Source organism: Bos javanicus, chromosome 15, assembly GCF_032452875.1.
Source record: "Bos javanicus breed banteng chromosome 15, ARS-OSU_banteng_1.0, whole genome shotgun sequence".
Classification (NCBI taxonomy): Eukaryota; Metazoa; Chordata; class Mammalia; order Artiodactyla; family Bovidae; genus Bos; species Bos javanicus.
Window position 1 is genome coordinate 8,027,091 of NC_083882.1, and position 19,829 is coordinate 8,046,919.

General features: G+C 36.6%; 1 protein-coding gene across 3 annotated transcripts in view; it reads right to left on the reverse strand.

Moving 5' to 3' along the window:
- Window positions 1-19,829, reverse strand: part of ARHGAP42 (Rho GTPase activating protein 42) — a 340,955-nt gene that overhangs the window by 54,625 nt on the left and 266,501 nt on the right. For all 3 annotated transcript variants that reach the window (XM_061440141.1, XM_061440144.1, XM_061440143.1), the window contains exons 7-12: window positions 16,423-16,527; window positions 14,214-14,343; window positions 8,199-8,299; window positions 6,364-6,473; window positions 4,838-4,916; window positions 3,451-3,490 (exon numbers count right to left, since the gene is read on the reverse strand). In XM_061440141.1, the coding sequence (XP_061296125.1) occupies window positions 3,451-3,490; window positions 4,838-4,916; window positions 6,364-6,473; window positions 8,199-8,299; window positions 14,214-14,343; window positions 16,423-16,527 (565 nt within the window). The remainder of the gene's footprint in view (window positions 1-3,450; window positions 3,491-4,837; window positions 4,917-6,363; window positions 6,474-8,198; window positions 8,300-14,213; window positions 14,344-16,422; window positions 16,528-19,829) is intronic.

The window sequence follows — 19,829 nt, forward strand, 5'->3', positions numbered from 1 at the left end:
AGTGGGTTGCCATTTCCTTCTCCGATGCATGAAAGTAAGAAGTGAAAGTAAGTCGCTCAGTCATGTCCGACTCAGCGACCCCATGGACTGAAGCCTACCAGGCTCCTCCATCCACGGGATTTTCCAGGCAAGAGTACTGGAGTGGGGTGCCACTGCCTTCTCCGGTAGGTCTTCATAGAAGACTTCAACTTTAGCTTCTTCAGCATTACTGGTTGGGGCACAGGAATTGGATAACTTAGATCAAATGGATAAATTCCTAGAAACATATAACCTTCAAGACTGAAATATAAAGAAATAAAATATCTGAATAGATAGATTATTAGTAAAGAGATTGCAAAAAAAAAAAAAAAATCCCAACAAACAGAAGTACAGCATCAGACAGTTTCACCTGTGAATTTTATCAAACATTCAAAGACTGAATATCTATCCTCAAACTAATCCAAAGAGTAAAGAAGGCAGAACATTTCCAAACTCATTTTATAAAGCCAGCATTATCCTGATAACAAGAACAGACAAGGACACATAAAAAAGGAAAATTACAGGCCAACATCTCCAATGAAAATAGATGTAAAAGTCTTCAACAAAATATTAGCAAACTGAATTCGTATATGCTGCATGCTAGGTTGCTTCACGACTGTGTGGTAGTTATGCCCAACTCTTTGTGACCCTATGGACTGTAGCCCACAAGGCTCCTCTGTCCATAGGATTCTCCAGGTAAAAATACTGGAGTGTGTTGCCATGCCCTCTTCCAGGGGATCTTCCTGGCCGAGGTTTTGAACCCTCCTCTCTAGTGTCTCCTGCATTGGCAGGCAGGTTCTTTAACCCTAGTGCCACCTGGAAAGCCAAACTGAATTCAATCACATATGAAATTAAAATAAAGAGGAAAATAAAATAAAAAAAAAAAAAAAAAAAGGAAAGGATGATCATGATCATCAAGTGAGACTTGTTCTAAGGATGTAAAGCTTGTTCAACCTCTACAAATCAATAAACATGATACTCATACTTACAAAATGAATCATAAAAAATGTAGACTGTCTCCATAGATGCAGAGAAAGCATTTCACAAAATTCAGCATCTTATTATGATAAACACTCTCAACAAAGTGGGCAGAGAAGGTACATATTTTGACATAATAAAGGCTATATATGACAAGCCCACAGATAATATCATACTCATTGGTGAAAAGCTGAAAGGTATTCCTTTAAGATTATGAACTATATAGAAGAATGCTCACTGTAACTACTTTTATTCAATATAATATTGGAAGTCCTAGCCACAGCAGTTAGGGGAAAAAAGAAATAACAGGAATCCCAACTGGAAAGGAAGATGAAAAAATGTCAGTATTTGCAGATGACATGATACTATATAGAAAAAACAAACTATAGAGTCCACCAAAAAAAAAAAAAAAAAAAAAACCCACCTCTTAGAACTAACACATGAATTCAGTAAAGTTTCATCATACAAAATCAATATACAGAAATCTGCTGTATTCCTATAACTCATTACAAAATATCAGAAAAAGAAATTAAGAAAACAATCACATTTACAACTACATAAAAAAGGAACACCCTGGAATAAATTTAAACAAAGAGGTAAAAGACATACACTGAAAACTCTAAGACACTGATGAAAGAAATTAAAGATGACACAAATGGAAAGGTATACCACACTTATAAATGGGAAAAAGTAATATCATTAAAATGATCATACTAGCCAACGCAATTTACAGATTCAGTGCAATCCCTATCAAACTACCAAAGGCATTTACCACAGAATTAGAACTAATAATCAATGATTTTATGGAACCATGAAAGAATCTGATAAGGCAGATTTCAGACAAAAAAAGAATCATCAGAAAAACAAACCCCTAAATGAGTAAATAAATAAATAAAGCTGGAGGTACCAAACTCCTTGATTTCAAAGTAAACTACAAAGTTACAGTAGTCAAAAGAGTATGGTAAGGGCATAAATACAGACACAAATCAATGGAAGAGAGTAAAGGGTCTAAAAATAAACCCATATATTCATGCATAAATAATTTATGACAAAGGAGTCAAGAATATAAAATGATAAAAGGCAGCCTCCTCAATAAATGGTGCTTGGAAAACTGGACAGACACTTGCAAAGAAATGAATATAGTACCATGCACAAAAAATCAAATTGAAATGGATTACAACTTAAACATAAGACCTGAATCCATAAAAATTCTAGAAAAAAATGTAGGCAGTAAGCTCCTTAGTATGTGTTGACATGGAATTTTTTTGATCTGACCTCAAAACCAAAGGCAACGAAAGCAAAAATAAACAAGTGGGCCTATATGAAACTGAATAGCTTCTGTACAGCAAAGGGAATCATCAACAAAATGTATTGGTGATCTACTGAATGAGGGGAAAATATTTGCAAATCATATATATGATAAGGGGTAAATATAAAAAAATATATAAAGAACTCAAACAGTTGAATAGTAAAAAACAACTTACTTAAAAATGGGCAGAGGATTTATATATTTTATTCAAAACACACACAGATGGCCAATAGGCACATGAAAAGACATTTAACACCACTAATCATCAGAGAAATGCAATCAAAATGAGATATCACTCGCACCTGCTAGAATGGCTATTATCCAAAGGACAAAAAAAGAAGTTTTACAGAGAATGTGGAGAGAAGGGAAACTTTGTACACTATCGGTAGGAATGTATACTGGAGCAGCAACTATGGAAAATAGTACAAAGGTTCCTCAAGGTTTAAGAACAAACTTCCATAAGATCAAGTTATACCTCTTCTGGGTATTTATCCAAAGAAAATGAAAAATACTAACTTGAAAAGATATATCAATCTCTATATTCATTGTGGCATTATTTACAATAGCTAAGATATGGACACAATCTAAATTGACACTGATGGGAGAATTGGATAAAGAAGATAAGGTATATACACAAAATGGACTACTGCTCGGCTATAAAAAAGGAAATTTTTTGTTTGCCATTTGCAACAATATGGAGGGAACTCAAAGGCATTTTGTTAAGTGAAATAAGTCAGAGAAGGACAAATACCATACGATTTCACTTATATGTGGAATATAAAAAAATAAAACAAACAAAAAAGAAACCAAACTCAGATTCATGGTTATCAGAGGGAAGGGGTTGGAGGCTGGAGGACAACTTTATGGTGACAGATGGTACTAGACTTACTGCAGTAATCACTTTACAGTTTATACAGAAATTAATTGTTTTGTTGTATAGCTGAAACTAATTTGTTATTTTTGTTGTTGTGGTTTAGTTGCTCAGTCCTGTCTGACTCTTTGAGACCCCACGGACTGTATCCCGCCAGGCTTTCCATGGGATCCCCCAGGCAAGAATACTGGAGTGGACTGCCGTTTACTTCAACTAAAAAAAAAAAAAAAAAATCTACATGATAACATTTCAAATAATTATTAAAACAACTTACTTTCTTCTTTCTTGCTAATAATCGCAGGCAGGGTATAAATCTAAAAAACAAAAGAAGTCAGCCAGTCATCTGCAGTTAAGGAGCCACAACAGATAATGACCAGGGTGGTACTGGTTCAGTGATATAGAAACGGAGTGTCTTGACTTCAAGGTCCTACCACTACTGTGTGCACAATGCCCTCCTCCAGTCTTGCCTCCCATTCCTTTTCCTCCCTTGCTGTCCTGCCCTGGGCAAAGGTTTACCCCTTTCCCTCTGATCTAAGCATTTCATTCCATTATCCAACACGAGGCACCATCTCCCTTCTCCAGGAAGTACCTCATGACGGATGCACCTGATTGTTTCCTCCTCAAATTACCTGCTTAACGTTTTTTCTCAGCATGTACCCTAACTTGTGCTTCTTAAGCTATCACACTGTCTTCTAAATTTCCTGTAGGTCAGGGCTTGCCTCTCAACTATTAGCAGTAAAGAGACAAGTTGCTTTGTTTTTAATTTTTAATCTGTCACTGACAGATAATTTTGTAAATTACAAAAAAAAAAAAAAAAAGTAAATGTAATAAACAATCAAGAATAGACAGTCTAAATTTTTTTATTATTAAATTCAACAGATGTAAAATGACTCCTAATTGCTACAAAATTTTCCAGATCCTTAATCATAATCTTTGTACTCAGTGTAGCTTGGTAATAGTTGGTAGGACAGATTCAAAATCTAGGGTCCACACTTTGTGTAGCTCTGCTGTTGCACAGGCACTTTTCACAAGTTCTTTGCCATTTAAAAGACAGTTTTCAAGGGACAGGCTGGTGTCTTCTACTGGCTCTGTGCGCTCATCCCTCTAAGCCCTCAGTGCCGTGCGTCACAGACGTCATCAGTGGCATATTCCCTTTTTTATATACGCCTCCCTGATCATTTCAAGTAAATTTATGTCAACATCAAAATATCTATTAGAAAAATGGGGATCTGGATTGAGGGAAATGTCAAGTTACAAACAGTTTTATCAAAGGAGACTTCTAACCCGTGGTCTAGGTTACCCTGAAATTTGTTCATCATGCTGATCACACTGGCCTTGCAAACCTCACACTGGCCTTGCAAAGAGTAGACACTCAAGAACTAGCAAAATAAAGCAATCCAATCAATGTAGCCAAATAAAATTACTTTTTGAAAGTAATTTTAGGGTTTTAAATTAGTCCTAGAAGTCTCCCTGAAAAATAAATTCAAAAGTTGTTGTTATGTGCCAGTGACACAACATTAGAAAACAGTAAGAGTCTCTACTCCTGATTTGCTATTTTAATATTTTCAAATATACTATATAGAGGCATATAAATTTTTTATATGTACTTTGCAATTATTAGAACAATAAAATCAAAATTAGAGAATGTGTCGTATTCCTACCGGTTCCTTTCCATCCATGGCTTCAAGCCAGAGTTTTCGATTAGCTTCTGAAAAGGCTTGCAATGTGATGATCCCATGCCTATTAAAAATAAGTATTATATATATTCAATTCACTTATTTATGCCTTTAAACATATGCTGTTTACTTAAATTCTTAGTTAAAATAAATTAAAATTTGAAGAAAAAGCAGGAAAGAGAAAAAAATGAAAATAGAGAAAATAATATAGATAGGAGAGAAAAAAAAAGAAATTAAAAAATTGAAAAGAAATCCTAAGTGTTTTAGGTATAAGACTGTCTGAAGGAGGCTAGTCTCAAACTACTTCCCCTAAAATGACTGAAAAGGATGACAGAGCCACAGTCATTAAACTTCAAAACCACCTAAACGTTCCTATCACAAAATTATTAAAACCAATGGACATAGATTGATATATAAAAAAATTACTAGTCTTTCCACAGCAGTTTCAACCATAAAACAAAAATGAGTTTCTACTAATGAAAGAATCCTATTCAAAATTTCAATGAAAAGAAGACACCCAAAAACAAAATGGGGGAAAAAAAAGATATATAAAATCTTAGGGAGAGTTCAATTCACCATTGTTTAATTAACAACTTAATAGAACTCCAGTCAAAAATCCCAAAGGAATTTTTGGAGAGAAAAGTAAACTTGCTCAGCAGATCTACAAAGTATAAGAACACAGGGCCAAAACAGCTAACACTGTTTTAAAGAAGCATAAAAATGGGGCCATGTCCTACTAAATAATTATAATCTATAGTATATGTAAGCTATGATATATAACAGTGTATACAGTATGTCAGAGTGTTATATATATATATATGTGGTATATATTCACACACATTCAGAAGCATGGTGGTAATACAGGGGAAGAATATATCATGGAATACCACAGAGATCAAGAAACATACTTACATACTTTTCCTGACTTTGTTTCTACTCTACTTGAAACGATAAATGAGTACAGCTAACCAGTTCCGTTAGATGACGAGCTTGGCTGCACAACCTTTATGTCTCTCCCAATATCCTGTGACTAAGAATGCCCAGAACAGTGCTGTGTGCATGGAAGGCATGGAATTTCAGTGGCCGAAGGAAGCTTACGGCAAGTGCAGCAGTGTCTTTTTTTATACTTTGGCACAAAGCCCCTAGGTTTCAAAACCATACAGAAAGGCTGGCCCAGGAGCCATGAACAATGCTGTCAGGTTCCTTCACTGGGAAGGGGAACTTAGTCCACAATGTGTGCTTTTGAACAAGACAGTCATTTACACGATTTTTCAGATTCTTCACTGCGTGACATTACCCTTTGGTAGCACTCTGTGTCTAGTTTATTTTTTTGAAAGCATCATGTAATCCATATTTATTGAATAAACAAGTGAGAGAATGAATTAAACATATACTGCTTTTTTAAAAAGAGACTCAAAAACAAGCACTTTATGCTGTTTAATATTTATAGCTATACACAGAAAAACATTAATCTAAACCAAATTAAAAAATACAAAGTGAAAATTTCAAACCTTTCGACCACTTCTATGTCAAAGCAGAATCGTTTATCAATTGAATCTGTCTTTCGTCGGATACAAGATTTTAATTTAAACATTTCTGGTGAGCTAGTAACAAGGCCATTCTGAAACAAGAGGTGGAACATATTTTTGACATGATGACAGAGTGAACTGAAATATATTAAATATACCATCTAAAGTTTCCATATTAAAATAACTTAGAGTACAGTTTATGTATAAAGATCAAAATTATGCCCTGTTTCAATAAATATTAATACAAAGATGTCTGGCTAATGTTAACTTCCTAACTGTAATACACCAAACCATTTATTAATAAATTAATCACATATATATGTTTTATTCAAAGAATTCTGAGAATTCTGCGCCTATCACCCTTTAACATATTTACTTATCATGTTAAATTATACTATAATGTGTATATATTTGAATCAGAGCTGTGGAGTATTAAATGACAGCTGACAGTTGACTCCAAATCTCAAGAGAGTTACCAAAATAATAAAGCTCTAGTAGATACTTGTTATAGCGCTATTACTATCATGCATACCATGTGATTCTTCTGCTGGTAACCCATTGCTAGCCTGCTTCTGAAACTAAACCTCTTTGCACAGAATCCAACATAAGCTCGATTCATAATTCTCTTCTATACCTGAAAAGCCATTCAATTTTAAGGAGAATATTTACCTAATGCCTGGTTAATTCTATTGTCTCTGGTTGCAAATCTTATAGATTTATTAATAGAACTCTGGCTTGGTCTGTTTATTATCTCACTACTGTCACATGAACTCACTTCTGGGCAACAGCTTTTCTTACAAAAACTTGAGAAGAAACTAAGGTGTGATTACAGCAGTTAACAACTTCTCGTGATGGTAGCAATCTTAGATTTCTTTTTCTCTGGTATGTGCTCCTTTACTTTATATCTGTCACTTTGAATCATTAGACTCTATTGAATGCCCAAGCACAATAAGTTTCAGTTGATATATTTGAATGTGTGCCTAAATTAGGTCAACATTTACTACTCCATGATCTATACCACAAATTAGGTGGGGAGTCACTTACTTTCTACCATCTTTATCTTCTAGTCAGTTAAAAGGAGACGAGCCTCAATAATCTTTAGGATAGGAGGTGAGCCTCAATAATCTTTAGGATAACTTCCAGCTCTAGGACTCTCAGATGATGGCTCAGTCATCTTATTTGTAGGTCTCATCGTCTGCCATATTCATATCTTAACTCACAAAAAGATTGCAAACTCCATGCCATAAAGGTGCTGCACTCGGCAGCACTTCCGCAAACAAAGTACTCTTAGTTTGTACTGTTCACCGCCCGTGTGAGACATTCAGTGACTGATTGACTTCAGGGGTAAATGAGCACTCACTGATTTCTTTTGAGAAACTTTGCTGGCCAGCATTTCAGTAAGAAGGACTCAGTGCTTGCAGGGACTGTGGCATGCAGGGACAAACACGGGCTCCCACAGGAAACCACCGGGAAGAAAGAGGCGGACTTCGTGAGCCTCAACCTGCCCCTGACAACCTCTGTGGGCTGCTGGCAAACCAACACCACAAACGACTCTGCTGCCAGGAATGTGAGAGGCCATCCACCAAGGTGTCCGTACATGTAATGTAACTGCTTATAAAGATTCACGGCCAAAGTGAAAGAAAAGTACTGGCTGTTCTTTTTAAGTCATCAAGGTCTTTAGAGAGAAAACTTTTGTGACTTTTCAATGTTGAAAAATTGTGAACACGTTTATTAGAAAAATACGTGCAAAAGATTTTTATTTCCATTACTTAAATAACAAGTTCAGTTAAAAGACAATAGAAAAAAAAATGACTCACCATTTTCCCACTGGACTTCATTTCTGAAACACTCATTGTAAAAGTTTTACTTCCTTTATCATATGTACAATAATGTTTAATCCATGTAAAACCAAGAGGTCCTAATGAAAGGAAGCAAACAATACAGACTGTTAACATATGAGTTGCATCCAAGTTTGTGCAGTTTTCGATGCTATGAAGTACAACTGAGGGTTTCCATAGACCATGCAAGTCAGGAACGCTTACTGTGAGTGAGAAAGGCCAGTCTGGAGCTAGAGTGGTGTAGGGTAGAGTGTCTTGCAACCAGACAACTTGGCTTAATTTGCAGCTCTGACATGTACTTGGTACAATCAAGAGTTACTTTAGCTCTCAGCTTCAGTTATCCCGTCTGTGAAAGTGGTTTACCCATGGATGTGGGAAGGATGAGAAGGAACAGTCTGAGGTGTTATAACAGGTCTCCTTACATCTTCCTTTATCGTCTACTTTCAAAATTGCCAGAAATACCCTGCTCAAAATTTAGCCAGGTCATTTCATCCTTTTGTTCAAAACTCTCCAGTCATTTCCCACATCTCCCCAGATATAAACCGAAGGCTCCAAATGATCTGGATAGAAGGATATTATTGGTCTTACTGCCTTTTGCCTCCTACACTCAATGCTAGTTACACTGGGCCCTGCTGGTCTCTGAACATGGAAAATGCATTTCTACCCCAGAGCATTTCTACTCACAGGATGACTCTTCCTTCAGATGCCTGCATGACTTACACTGTAACTTCCTTCAGGTTTTTTCCTAAATGGCCCTTTCTGTAGACATAGCTAGTATCACAACACCTTCACCATGACATTTCATTTCTTATCTCTCTCTCTCTTTTTTTTTTTTGCTTTACTTTCTTCTCAACAGTTAACAGGTATGTGATCAACACTTTACTAATTCATCTTATTTACTGTCTGCATCCATAACTAGAATCTAAAGCTCTATGAGAGAAGGAACAAGTGATGTTCTGTGGAATAGCATATTCTTAATCCATGGAACAGGGCCAGACACATAGTTGCTCTTCAATAAAGATTTGATGAAGGAATGAATTATTCATCTTTCTCTAAGACTTTATTGACCACAGAGCTGTTCCCTTTTAACACTAATCTAAAAAATTAAATTCAAATCTCTCTTTAAAATGAAGGGTTGGTTTCCTTGGTGTCTCAGACACTAAAGAATCCACCTGCAATGCAGGAGACTCAGATTCGATCCCTGTGTCAGGAAGATCCCCTGGAGAATGGAAAGGCAATCCACTCCAGTATTCTTGCCTGGAGAATCCCTTGGACAGAGGAGCTTGTGGGCTTACAGACCATAGGGTCAATGGTGCTAGTGGTAAAGAACCCACCAGCCAATGCAGGAGCCGTAAGAGATGTGCATTTGTCTCCTGGGTTGGGAAGATCCCCTGGAGGAGGGCATGGCAACCCACTCCAGTATTCTTGCCTGAAGAATCCCATGGACAGAGGAGCCTGGTGGGCTACAGTCCAAGGAGTCAAACACAACTGAAGCAACTTAGCATGCATGCATGTACAATGTTCACTTTCTTTTTCCCATAAATATAACCTCGCTGGGGTATGCAACCCTTTCCCGCTGCATACCACTCTGTCATCCAGTGTTCTCCTTAAAAACTGGTTGATGCTGCTTCACCTGGGCAAACAGATGAATCACAAGTTCAATTATTTCATGACCTCGGTAAAAGACTTCATCTTTCCCACAGGGAAGCCAATTATCTTGCATCCAAGTGCCCCAGTAGGCTGAGTGGGTTGAAAGTAGAGCTTGTTTCCTAAAGCTTCTTCACACAGGGTCCTGTCTGGATTAACACCTGGATCTCTCTAGCAACAATTATATACAATGTTATTGCTGGCTGGGTTTTATAACAATGTATTCAAAACCAAGAAACAGAATTGTAAAAATGCACCTCTTGAGAAAAGTGTTTCATGAGCCATTTGAATTTTTTTCTGTAATAATAGTGCCTTTGGTGTCATATGTAGCTTGAATACTTAAACCACTCCAGACTTTAAAATTATGGGGTGCAGCGCTATACTTGGTAATCACAAAGGATTACTGCAATTAACTTCAATTCTGTTTTGGGACTATTTCACACTGTAATACTTAATAATACTTGTTGATAACTCTGTTACATGTGGTGTAAAATACTTAAAGGCTTACAGTTGATTAGTGGAGAGTGGCTGGATAGAAATCCTTATAGTGATTTTACTACTTAGGAAGCAATTTATGAAGCAATATTAGCTATAATTTTTAAATAAAGCTGCTACAACACTCTGATGACCTATTAGACCCAAGATGTTTCATCCTGCCTCTATGTTAACTTCAGAACCCCATGCATTTGGTCTTCAAGTGTGCTGCACACACATGCTGCTTTCTTTAAAGTTGCTTGGCACCAGGCCAGTGCAGATGTTCTTAGGCAAGTGATTCTGAAGTCCCTAAAAAAAGTCTGGGAAAATAAAATTTATTACAGCTCTGAAGTTGCAAACCAAAACAAGTTTAATTATCTTATCCAGTGATCATCTGAGGTTGCTGAGATGATGTCTGTGGATTGGGAGGGAATTAACATTCACTGGATACCTACTAAGAGTCAACATTTTATCTAGAAACTTTCAAAGTCAGACATTATAAAGAGCATTTTACATAAAAGAAAATAAAGCTTAAGAGCAGCAGATGGTGCTGCTTTCTTCATTAAGAGGGCATGTGGTTGGAGTTCTTCCTTTTAGAGGAACAATACTTCTCAGGAGTTGTTTTAAGAATTAAATGATATAAATACAAAGTGCACAGAACAGTAAGGGCTCCTGGAAGTACAGTGGTATTACTATGCACCACTACTGATAACAGAGACATTCTATATACATTATCTCTAATTCTTACAATGTTATTATGAGATTAGATATAAATATCCCTCTTTTAAAACTGAGGAGACTGAGCTCAGAAAGTTCCCTACCCAGAATTACCCAGTTAACAGGTGGCATAAAATTCCAATATAGCTCTATCTGACTCTGGACCCCATGCTCTTCCTGCTTAAACTGGAATCTACCAGAATGCAATTCACTGTATACCTGGAGGTGGGTAACATACAAACCACATACTCAGATGAAGTGGAGTGCTGTGTCTAAATAGCAATCATCTGCTACCATCCCATTACATCCATCTCCATTTATCAATCAGTTTATAGCTCTGACATTTACTATTGATCACTGGTTGCTAATTGTGTAAGTTTATCTGTCTTATACCTCCCACAACTGAATAAACATCTTGGAGCCATATTCTTCACCTCCTCTTCTGTTCTCCACAAGACTTACTCAGTGATAGCAAGAGCACAATCAGTGTGTCTTAGTGAAATGGTCAGATTTTCTTAATATAAATGCTCTCAAAGATTCTAAGAAGAAATCTTCTTCTTAGAATGAATTTCTTCTTCTTAGAAGAAATGAGTACTTTTTCCTCATAGAAAAATAATTCCAAAGCATATAATCCCATTCATTTTCCTTTTTAAATCCCTAGGCAAAAGAAAGAAGTGAGGATGGTAAGTGGGAATGAAAGGAGTGAGGGATTACAGTGAGGCAAATTAACACTTTTGAGAGTGATGAATACATGTGTTATGTTGACTGTGGTGATAGCTTCATAGGTGGATACATGTGACAAAATTGATCAAACAGTACATTTTAAATATGTGCAACTTATTGCATGCCAAGTGTGCCTCACTAAAGCTATAAAAACAGCACAGGCAGATATACAGTAAAATGGAGATGGATGCTGTCCAGGGAACAGGAAGAATGTGATAAGAGAGGATGCTACAAATAGAGAGGAGCCTTGAATGCCATGCCTGACCACGGCCATCACAGGAGAGGCACAACCAAGCAAGCACTGCAGAGGAAGCTGCTGGAAGCTCTCTGAGGACGGACTGAGGTCGACAAGCCTGGAGGCAAAAAAGAACAGCAAGGAGGCCAGCACAAGACTACGGAGATGGAGAGAAGGTATGGGTTCACAGGGTATTAAGGAGATAGACAGATTTGCTCCCAGGCTACAGAAACACTGGAATTGAAGATTTACCTGAGTTCTGTAGCCTAAAGCAGATGTTAGAGGGATAGGAACTCTCAGAGAAAAGGTCAGTGCCACAGAGGGCCTTATGATCATTTCAGACTGACCCAGAGAAGAAGTCAGGTATCTGAGAATAAAAGATATCAACATCAGACAGGTGCATAAAACACTGCATTCTGTCTATGCATCCAGACCCCAGATTATTAAAGGGCTTATGCTTTTAGTATGATCCAAATGTCCAACAGCTGGGGAATAGGTAAGCAAACCTTGGCACCATCCAGTGGATGGGCTACCAAGTCGTGGCTGAACAGGACATATGTGAAGATTATGTACACAAGAATTTTGCTAGGTAATCCAAAGCTTTTTTGAGTAGAACATGATATTGTATACCCACAATGATTTTAGCAACTGTGTTAACAATAGGGGTGAGGGGGGACCTCAAGAAATAAAGTATTGCTGAGCTGCAATGAATAAAAAATCTTTGGGCAACAGGATCGCACCTCCTCTACCAGATGCAGATTTGACAAGCCTCATTATCCACATATTCCTCCACTAGGCACAGTATAAGCTCCTCTCCATGTACCCTCACACTGAGCCTCTCAAATATGGAAAAACTATTCAGTATGCAGAATCTTTCTTAGGGTCCTGAGTTAAATCCATATACTCTTGCATATATGATCAATGAATTGGTCTTTTCTCAAGAAATTTTGGAAAAACCTATTTATTATATTTTAATTATAGACTATAAAGGCAGGACATTCGATTCATCATTTTAACATCTGAAAACAGTAGACTGGTCAAGGTAGATAGCTATGAGAGGGAAAATCCTGAAACCAGATCCCCTGAGCCAGCAGCCCACTATCACCAATGTAGTAATAATTATTTGCTGAGACTACTGGATCAAACTGTTATCTGCTTCCGTACTGTTAAGGAACAAATGACAATCATCTGATCATGTCAAATATAAACTACCTTGGCATATTAGTGATCATTTTGCATTATGCCCCCAAAACTTTCACAGTCAACATCTACAGCTTCCACATCTCAAACCCTTTAACTATAATGTCTTCAAGAAAACTACCCGGATCTATTGTCTAGAGATGGGGAGACTTAGGGCAATGTTACTCCATGTCATCTTCAAGTCCACACATGTGAGAAAAACTACAAAAAGTGAAAATAGGCATTTACCAACTTTTAGAGCAATCTGAGATTACTGCACAATCCACGCACGTGATTCTGTGTTTTATGAAGACCCTGGCCCATGATGTACTGGAAATGCAAACAACTGTTCCTTCAACACAACGAGTAAGAGAGTGCTTTAGGGCATTCTGGTTTGAAACAGAGAGTTAATTTAATCGCTCGTTCCACTTAATGACAAAAAAGGACCCTAGTTATACAAGTTTGAATGGCTTTTATTAACTTTTGTGAGAAAAACTTTCTCAGAGTGAGGCACTTATAATAATGCTCTACTGGATCTGAAGCTTATTTCCCAACACCAGGAAGTAAACAGTGCCAGTTTGATGTTATGTAATTACCAGTTTTACTCCTGAAAACTGTCAGAGCACAGAATTAAATGAAATAATGCTGCTGAAGGGGAAAACCACTACCAAAGTCACCAAGATGATTCATCTGATAAAGGATTTGGGTTTTAATTCTCCATGAAATTTTGCATTGAGATCAGACACCATAATTAAATTCTAAAACTGAACTCATGTTACGGTATCATCATGAAAATTCTAAGTTCCAAGTTTAACAACATACCAGCTTAGAGAATCCAGTGGTGAAAAGTGGAAAAACTTCCACATTCAGTGATAGTCGCTGGCCAAGCAGACCATATAGGATAAAGCTGTTAGGAATTTTAGTCTTCCTTCTTGAAGGAAAAGCAAGTAACCAACTTACGTCTCATAGAAACAGAATGTTAATCTTATGAGACATTAATTTACATCTTTGCAACTCACGTTTCTCCTGGACATACAAGTAGCCTTCCATTGTCCACTGGCTGGGTGGCCTGTAATCTTGATTGGCAGATTTCATCCTCTGCATCAATCGCTCTACCTCTTGTCGAGTACTTTCAAAATTATTCCTCGTCTTTAGTAAATAGAAACAACAATTTCATTCAGTGTTTTCTACCAGTTTTGAGGAACACCCAGTCTAAGGTTTCAAAACTACAAATGGTGCAAAGGATAACCTTGACTCTTTCAGGACTGTTCACCATATCCACCACCATCTACATTGAATCCTATGCTCTAATTTTGATCTGCTTTAGTGAAACTTTTCTGAATGACCTTCTGCATGTTTCTCTTTGAATCTGTGTATGTGTGTATGTTATCCAATTTCCCACTTAACATTATCTAGGGAACAACTTATAGCTTTACAAATATAAGATATTAATTAAAATAACATTTTATATCCCATAATACCTAAGATAAAAAAAAAGCAGATACACAACAACTTAATTTGTTTTGAGGGTTAAAATAAATTCACATAGTTTTGATATATGTGGCACTAATCAAGAAAAAAGTTCATCATTTTTATTTCGAACACCTCTTTGAAGAAATATCACTTACCTTGTTTTCCCAAAATCCTAACATAGTTATCAGGAGGTCAATGCATAAATTAACACATAAAAATGAATAGTTTTCCAAGTTCTAACATCTTCTATTGTAGGAAGTAATTTACTTACACCATAGCAAGTTTACTTAAGGGAAGATATAGAAAGTATATGGCTTTTCTCTATGAAAATCAATTTTGCATTCAGGTCATATTATCTCAACAATACACACTTGGAAACATAAGAATAATCACCAACCTATGAGACAGTGATGATTACCATTTTGTTACGGCCCCTAATAAAAGATCTGAATCTCAAAGTAAAGTTAGGAAAGTTTTCTTAATTGCCACTTTTGCTGCTTTTCCCTTTGAAACATAAGGATATGAATTTTTTCCAATACTTTACCTGTCTCTTGTTCTCAAATCTCAGGAATTTTACTGCAATTGCATTTAATATGGAAATAATAAAAATACTTTGGGTTTATAATTTTCCCTTTTAATATTTACTGAGAAAGCCCAAATGGATTCCATATTGAAAAACAATGGAATGAATTGCATGTGAAATTGATTCTGTGAGAAAATCTAGGTTAAATAAAAAGCTAAATGCAAAACACAAGTAGAATAAATGCAATTACTTATTTCTCGTGCTACGCTCCAAACGCATATTTCTATTTGCTGAACATCTTTACAATAGCAAAAATCAGGTAAGGAGTGAAAGGCATGCTTTTTATAGAAAATTAAGTGAAATCTTCACAAACTATTTTAGCTACAGAGTACCAGACATGGTTTCAGAAATAACTCTTCATTTACACAAAATCCTCAGCAATTAAGATTTTGTTATTGGCATCATCGACTCAATGGACATGAGTTTGAGCAAACTCCTGGAGATAGTGAAAGGACAGGGAAGCCTAGTGTGCTGCAGTCCAGGAGGCTGCAAAGAGTCCAGACATGACTTACCAACTGAACAACATATTTGATAATACAGAAAGGATTGGCTAACTTTTTAAAGTGTAACTGGTATTCAGTACATGTAAATCAGAATTTGTATAACTGCAATCAAATATTAAAAGCATTTACTGGACAACTTTACAAAGTAAACTGTCCCAGAAATAGATAGGGTGTTTTTAAATAATTCTCCTGAAGCTTTAACACAGCTTTTATGGATGCTTGAAAGCCACATTTAAATTTATTTTTAGAAAACAGTAAATGTCAGCTATAAAATAAATAGCTTCAGGGAGGAAAGGGACAGAGCATGAAAGTCCATTGTGAAAGTTCCTTTCACAAACACAGAAATACTGCCCTCTCAGGAAATATGACATGCCTAGGGTCACTCAGCAAAATAATCAAAACACTAGATAAAGGCAACAGTTTCTAAGGTCTCTGCACTCAGATATTTTCATTTTCACGAAATTTGGCAGTATATATTTTTCAAACATGAGATTAGCTCTTATTTTAAAAAGTTAATAAATTTATTAAGTGATTTTTCTAAATGAATGAGGCTTTATTGTACTCAGATAAGTTTTTGAAAGACTCCAAAGTTCAGCTTGGCTATAACTCAGTTGCCCTGGGATCATCTGATTAACTAAGGAGAGGCAGTGAGAACAGGTATAGTCTTACATTCTGCAAGTTGAACTGCAGCTGTTGTTTATATGGTGCAAATTCCTGGGCGAGTTCATATCCCTCGTGGTAAAAAGTAAATAAACCCTGGAGGAATGATAAAAGCTGCAAAAACAAAGAGATAAAAAATAAACCATAAAAATGTGTTTTTTAAAAGGATGATCATCAAATAAAATAAATTAGAGAAATTATATTTCATTCTAATTCCTCTAGCTAGTAAGTTTTGAATATCCTCAGCTAAGTTGGCACTAGAATTACAGATATGAAACAGAAGCCATGGAACCTAATTTTTACTTCTTTTTTGGCAGACGTGCTTTAACTTTTAGGTCTTGTCATGGACAGTTGTCATGTTAACTACTCTTCAAATGCACTGACAAAATATCCAGGAGAGAATTAATGGGGATAAAGATGAAAATAACACAGTTCAGTTCAGTACAGTTGCTCAGTCATGTCCAACTCATTGCCACCCCATGATCAAGAGTTTTCTCCAACACCACAGTTCAAAAGCATCAATTCTTTGGTGCTCAGCTTTCTTTATAGTTCAACTCTCACATCCATACATGACTACTGGAGAAACCATAACTTTCACTAGACAGACCTTTGTTGGCAAAGTAATGTCTCTGCTTTTGAATATGCTGTCTAAGCTGGTCATAATTTTTCTTCCAAGGAGCAACTATCGTTTAATTTCTTGGCTCCAGTCACCATCTGCAGTGATTTTGGAGCCCCTCAAAACAAAGTCTCTCACTGTTTCCATTGTTTCCCCATCTTTTTGCTATGAAGTGATGGGTCCAGATGCCATGATCTTAATTTTCCGAATGCTGAGTTTTAAGCCAACTTTTTCAGTTTCCTCTTTCACTTTCATCAAGAGACTCTTTGGCTCTTCTTCACTTTCTGCCATAAGGGTGGTGTCATCTGCATATCTGCTGCTGTTGCTGCTAAGTCGCTTCAGTCACGTCTGACTCTGTGCGACCCCATAGACGACAGCCCACCAGGCTCCTCTGTCCCCAGGATTCTCCAGGCAAGAATACTGGAGTGGGTTGCCATTTCCTTCTCCAATGCATGAAAGTGAAAAGTGAAAGTGAAGTCACTCAGTCATGTCCAACTCTTCTCGACCCCATGGACTGTATATCTGAGGTGACTGATATTGCTCCCAACAATCTTGATTCCAGCTTGTGCTTCATCCAGGCCAGCATTTCTCATGATGTACTCTGCATATAATTTAAATAAGCAGGGTGACAATATACAGCTTTGATGTACTCCTTTCCTGATTTGGAATCAGTCTGTTGTTCCATGTCCAGTTTTAACTATTGCTTCTTGACCTGCATACAGATTTCTCAGGAGGCAGGTAAGGTGGTCTGGTATTCCGATCTCTTTAAGAATTTTCCACAGTTTGTTGTGAGTCACACAGTCAAAGGCTTTGGGGTAGTCAATAAAGCAGAAGTAGATGTTTTTCTGGAATTCTGTCACTTTTTTGATGATCCAGTGGATGTTGGCAATTTGATCTCTGATTCCTCTGCCTTTTCTAAATCCAGCTTGAACATCTGGAAGTTCACAGTTCAAATACTGTTGAAGCACGGCTTGGAGAATTTTTAACACTACTTTGCTAGCGTGTGAGATCAGTGCAATTGAGTGACAGTTTGAGCATTCTTTGGCATTGCCTTTCTTTGGGACTGGAATGAAAACTGATATTTTCCAGTCCTGTGGCCACTGCTGTTTTCCAAATTTGCTGGCATATTGAGTGCAGCATTTTCACAGCATCATCTTTTAGGATCTGAAACAGCTCAACTGTAATTCCATCTCCTCCACTAGCTTTGTTCATAGTGATGCTTCCTAAGGCCCACTTGACTTCCCATTACAGGATGTCTGGTTCTAGGTGAGTGATCACACCATCATGGCTATCTGGGTCATGAAAATATTTTTTGTATAGTTCTTCTGTGTAGTCTTGCCACTCCTTTTTAATACCTTCTGCTTCTGTTAGGTCCAAATGGTAACAGACTTCCCTGGTGACTCTGACGGTAAAGAATCTCCCTGTAATGTAGGAGACCCCGGTTTGATCCTTGGATCGGAAAGATTCCCTGGAGAAAGGAATGGCTACCCACTCCAGGATTCTTGCCTGGAGAATCCCATGGACAGAGGAGTCTGTTGGGCTATACAGTTCATGGGGTCAGAGAGAGTCGGACATGACTGAGCAACTAACAGCAACTAACTAACTAACCCTAGAAGAGATTCTAACCAGAAGTCGGAGATCAAAAATGTGCAGATGTGAGGAATACTAAACCAGTAAGCCAGAAATAAGAAGTACCCAAAGAGAACGAATAAGGATGGACAGGTGAAATTCAGGAAAAGATCACGAGGTGGCAGTACTGGTTTACGTAATAAACAGACAGTATTTTTGCAAGCAGCAGGAAGAACTCAAAAAAGCAGCAAGAGTTGAGCAAAAACATGGAGCTAGATACAGATCTTTTCATGTAAGAGTTAAAATTAAATTTTCTTTGCAAAAGCACAATTTCCATGACCCTAGCTTTCTAATCCCACATTCATATGCACTTATTTATGATGTTTTTATTTGTAAAGAGCAGCTGTCCAAGGAGTTATCAGACATGGTCATTTATATGAAATGTTATAACTGAAAAATAATTTATTTAAATTTTTCATTTAATTTCCTGGGATTTTATTCCATATACAACTCAATCTCTTCCACAACTTCTTCCTACAATAAAGTTAGAAAACACATTTGAGAAGATGCTAATATTTTTCTAATTCAAACAGCATAACATGTCTGTAAACTTTTATTTTATATGAGGAAAGAAATACAATTTGAAATCATCTTTATATGTGAATAATATCCTGTCATTTCCTCTGTCTGGGGAAGAAGGAGGATTCAGTCAAGCATCAATTGGTGTGTGTGTTATGATTTCCAACAGTTAAATACTGGTTCTGCAATGATCTAATGCTTCTCTTCCTAAACAAGTTAACTTCTTACAAAATCATACACATTTTGGAAAGCGTATACTTTCGAATTGGTGTTAAGTTGTTACATTTTAAGGAATTCCCTTTATTTGTTCAACAGTTCCTGATGATGTGTCAAAATACATTGTCTGTAATTTTATAATTATTTTATGCTGTCAATTTAATATCAACAAATAATTATTAGAGAAACTAAAAATTTAATAGATAACCCTTTACTAAAAGGATGCCACATACATTTATTAAATTATTCAATAATATAAGACATATAGTTTGCACATATTGTGACCCAATTTAAAAGAACTGTATCTTAAAATAGTATTAAAAACCCTTTAAATAACCATGGCATAGATATGTAAATTTAGATTTTCAGAGACAAAATAAGAAAAAGCCTGTGAAGTACATACTTAGGCAACAGTAGCCTTCTAAATATTTGCATA